At 36.0% G+C, this 4916-nt stretch overlaps 1 protein-coding gene across 1 annotated transcript in view; it reads left to right on the top strand.

Moving 5' to 3' along the window:
* The window catches only part of LOC107724771 (tumor necrosis factor receptor superfamily member 3-like), a 5746-nt gene extending 1648 nt beyond the window's left edge, over positions 1–4098 (top strand). The window contains exons 2-6 of the mRNA XM_016533798.1: positions 1391–1516; positions 1607–1762; positions 2508–2601; positions 3261–3346; positions 3974–4098. Of these exons, the coding sequence (XP_016389284.1) occupies positions 1391–1516; positions 1607–1762; positions 2508–2601; positions 3261–3346; positions 3974–4098 (587 nt within the window). The remainder of the gene's footprint in view (positions 1–1390; positions 1517–1606; positions 1763–2507; positions 2602–3260; positions 3347–3973) is intronic.
* The last annotated feature ends 818 nt before the right edge of the window (positions 4099–4916 follow it).

Consider the following 4916-nt stretch of genomic DNA (forward strand, 5'->3'; position numbering starts at 1 on the left):
TATATATATATAGAGAGAGAGAGAGAGAGAGAGAGAGAGAGAGTGAGAGAGCGAGAGAGTTGGAATGTTTGCTTTATTTAATATTGGAAACTATTACTGTTCACGTATTGTATCACTTATTGCTGGTCAAAATGAGGTTTCTGTTTCAACTTCAGGCACCATTATGAAAGCAGTTTACATACCAGTGTGTGAGAAAGAGCGATCAGGACTGATCTACTTTTTATTACTGCTAATTTTTACAGCTGCATGATTTCAAGTTAACTTACATTCAGTTCGCCTGTGTTCTGTGCTAATATAGAGACATAGCTTGCCATACAATTGACTGTAAGACACAGGGTATTATTTTTACTCATCACATTGTTTTCATCAAGGTAAAATCAGCCCACTAAAGACTCTGGCGTACAAAGGAAATCCTGTACTGTAACCCTGCTAGATTTTCATGGTTCCTGGAAGTCATGCATTAATATAACACAGGACATTCTGTATCAATTTGAAATAATGACATATTAGCTGGACTAATGTATGCACAGCATTTAATTTAATGAAAGATAGCTCAAGGACACCTTTCCATCAAAATATTTCACAGTGAGCTTATATTTTAAATGATAAAACTAGGCTATATATAAATCAAATGAAGCCAAAAGGCATTTGAACACTTTCTGGTTACATATGCTTGCGGAGGGTGTTCATAGTTACTTCACCTATGACACCTTACTACAGTACACCTAAACTACACATAGTTGATGATCTACACCTATGGTTATTCTGCTAAGACACCTGTGTGACTTCATACTTTACATGCATGAAAAATTGTCATTTGAGAAGTATTATTTGTTTGCTGATACCACTTGGTTTGATGGGGTTTTTAATCTACTGCAATGAAATCCATTCATTTTAAATGGATAAAATAATATTCTGTCATAACTTACCCTCATTTTGTTCCAAAGAAGTATGACATTCTTTCCTCTAGAGAACACAAACAAAGACATTTTGAATAATGCTTTATTGTGTTTTTGCCAATCAAAGCCATTGTTTTCAACCCCACTGAATTTCATTGTACGGGCAAACAAACACTTTTCTTTACTGCAGTATTTTATAGCGACATGATTTGAAGTTAATTTACATTCAAAATGTCTTATTCTAATTTAGTGACACTTACCATAGAATTGTCAGTAAGGCAAAAAACAAAACAAAAAAAACGAGACATGTTCCAAAATGCTTATTAGATTTGCTGTGCATACATGGTTGTAGGTTTAGGTCATAGACAAGCAACTTCTGTCTAGAAATTATTATATTCCTGTGCTTTTAAATACATAGATCATAAATACTAAATTTTTCTTGTGATTGTGTAGTCTTATGCAAAAACTGAGCTCTCTTTTTTTTTTCTCAGGAAAATATATGCTTGCCAGTTGTAATGCCACATCGAATATAGTGTGTGAAATCTGCCCACGGCGTACATTTAATGATCAGGAAAACAAAATAAGCCAGTGTCGAGCCTGCAGGGAGTGCTCCAGCAGTAATTTCACATTCACTCACTCTGGTTTTTATTTCTAATAATGCCATATGTCTTTTTTCAATAAGTAATGTTTGGCTATGTGTCTGACAGCCAGCAACATGGAGATGGTAAAGGAGTGTGAGGCAGACAAAAACACGCAGTGCAAGTGTAAGCCGGGATACCTCTGTACACACATAAGTGAATCCCACTGTGATTACTGCAGTCCGGTCTCCACATGTCCTCCAGGAAAGGGAGTTGACATTCATTGTAAGTAATCAACCTTTGCTAATGTGGTGCATGGGTTTTCAAAATATTTGATGCCTTAGTGTACCTCCAAAAATGACAATCCTTCAAATATTTTTAAATTGAAATATAAAGATATCTACTGATATAATAAATCATGAGGTCAGTTTGTAGGCCAATCGAAAGGCTAGTTTGTCATGGGTCACTTTGGAATTTCCAGTGGGTTTTTAGAATGCCGGTTTTTGATTTATGAGTAAAATATGAGCTGTGGTTGGTGTTGCTCGCAGAGACTCTCACGTTTGGTACATAAATAATACCCAGTCATACCTCAAAGTGACTTTTGAAATCACTGGGCATTTTTAAAAACCTGACAGATGCTACATAAGGACTACGAAGATTGTTAATTTCATGAAACACCTAAACTAAAGGTGTGAAGTCTTTATTTAGCAGCTTGCTAGAAATGTACATTTTAAAATATAACTGCCACGCACTTTCTTTAATCCATCTATATATCTGATCAAATACTCTGGGAAGGGAAAATGAACCTAAATTAACTCACTCATGTCATAGACCATGTGAACATAACACTGCCACAATATCCACAATGACTTACATATTGACAGGTAAAAAAAAAACAAATCAGTTGAGTTTACATTAAAGCATGGATATACCTGTTAGAAGATCTGCAATGGTCTGAATGGCTTCCATAGACTGTTTAGAGTGGAATATGTGGCAGGAGGACTGCTGAATAACTGAAGCTGTGTTGCAGACACGTTCCAGAAAGACACTGCGTGCAGACCCTGCCCAGAGGGAACGTACAGCGATGTAGAGGACTACTTTTCCAGCTGCAAAAATCATACAAGGTGAGAGTCAGTGTTATACATGTATAAATTGCAATTTCACAATTGACAAATTTACTTATCACAAATTCACAGAACCCCCCCCCACACACACACACACACTGCCTTCATATCACTAAAAAGTCCTTTAAATTGAAATGATCTCTTGTGAAACTATCACAAGCTTCTGATTCACATTAAAGATTACTTCCAAATTACACAACCAAAGATGTCTTGCCTTCTGCTAAACTTTTTCTCTACAAGTTATATCTTTCTTTTTAGACCTATAATGCCATTTCTTATCCACCTCTATCTGATTTAAACAAAATACAGAGGAGGAATGCATATGTTTTATGTATAACCATTACAGGTTTTACGTAAATGTGTCTTATGTCATTCTCCTACACAAAATAAGACCACATTAATTTGCTTCCATTCAATAAAAGTGTAGACGTACACTGTGTAGGAGAGTGGGTGGGTATCGCTTCCTTTCTTAACCTCTCTCTGACATTCACATACATATTTCTTTCCCTTTTTTCTACACGTACACAAAGCAATACACACAAAGACTAAAATTATACACATAAATAAATAGTTTCCATATAATTTTCCTTAGCTCAGTAGAAATAAAACTAGACGCAGTTTCCCCTCTAAAATCATTTGCCTAATCTGTCATTTTACAGTTGTGATGATTTGGGTCGACATCTGAAAGTTTCTGGGACCAGCAAATCAGATGTTGTGTGTGGAAATTTTAAAGCATGTACTACATGTAAGTCTCTATACCTTTACTGGAAAAACTCTTATTTTATAGAAAATGTGACCATGTTCAATGTGTGTGTGTGTATGTGTGTGTGTGTGTGTGCGCGCGTTTTTGTGACAAATGAGGACATAAATTTGTATAATGACAAGGGTATGACATAGGTATTACAAGGAGAAGGTGACTTTTCAGGACATTACCCCATGTCCCCACTTTTCAAAAGAGTGTATTGAAAATCTGAAATAGCACAAAGTTTCCTGTGAGGGATAGGTTTAGGTTTTGTGACAAATGAGGACATAAATTTGTATAATGACAAGGGTATGACATAGGTATTACAAGGAGAAGGTGACTTTTCAGGACATTACCCCATGTCCCCACTTTTCAAAAGAGTGTATTGAAAATCTGAAATAGCACAAAGTTTCCTGTGAGGGGTAGGTTTAGGTGTAGGGCAATAGCACTTACAGTTCGTACAGTATAAAAACCATTACGCCTATGGGATGTCCCCACTTTTCACAAAAACAAACCTGTGTGTGTTAATCAATCTAATTCATTCACTCATTCTTTTAAAAATGAGTTGGAAAAAATCCCTCCTACCAGACCTGGATAATGAATAAACTCACTTTTTGTCCTTTATTTCAGCTTGTTCTTGGTTGTTACCTGCTAGTCTGTGGGCAGGGATCGTGATTACTGCCCTGATTGTATTTCTGATCCTGTTTATAATTTATTGGAGAAACAAACGTCAGTCAAAAAGATTAGGTAAGTAAGTGTAACACATAAGTAAGTGTACTGTAATATATTAGGTCCCATCTCACACCCTAACCATGCGCACACATGTATTTTCATGAAGAGGTCATGATTTATAAATAATTTTGCACTAATATGTATTCTAACTTTACAATCAATTTTGACAGCACATATTTATAGCATGAGAGAGGATTTAAAATAAATCCGGGAATCATCAACATAGATATATAATATTAAATATGAAAACACTGATATACTGTAAGACTGTATCATGTTCTTAGAAACTGGTCGCAAGCATTTCTGCTGAGTGGTCAAATAAGTCAAGCTGGCTTCATATCAGATCTGTAGGTTGTAGTTCTAGATTGACTGTAATTGTCCTTGATGATGGGCGAGCAGAATTTTGCATTGACCTACATAAATAGGTCATTTAGCAATAACACAGGTTTGATTGATGGGAAACAAAACTCAAACTCTGTCGCTAATAGTACTAACATAGATGCCTATGCATATGGTTACCCACACATACAATGCCTAATGCAGGTCACTGAGGGATAAATGGCTCTGAAATCTTTTGATATTTAAGATAATACATCTGCTGCTGTCACTGATTTCCAGCATCAGTGAGAATGTGCACAAAGTCAGAACAGTCATACGTGCTATGCTGTAGGCTTTGTCAATAGCTTACTGCTTAGTGCACAAGATGCTTAAGATTAAACTGTTGCTGGTAAACCACATCCTTTCAGTTCTATATACAAGCTCACAGACATGTATCAGTGTGGCGTCAACTTCACAACAAACTGTTAAAAATGATCAGACACATCTGATGGTTGCTGGAAGT

The sequence above is a fragment of the Sinocyclocheilus rhinocerous genome, unplaced genomic scaffold (assembly GCF_001515625.1).
Source record: "Sinocyclocheilus rhinocerous isolate Xijiao unplaced genomic scaffold, SAMN03320098_v1.1 scaffold1717, whole genome shotgun sequence".
NCBI classification, from domain to species: Eukaryota; Metazoa; Chordata; class Actinopteri; order Cypriniformes; family Cyprinidae; genus Sinocyclocheilus; species Sinocyclocheilus rhinocerous.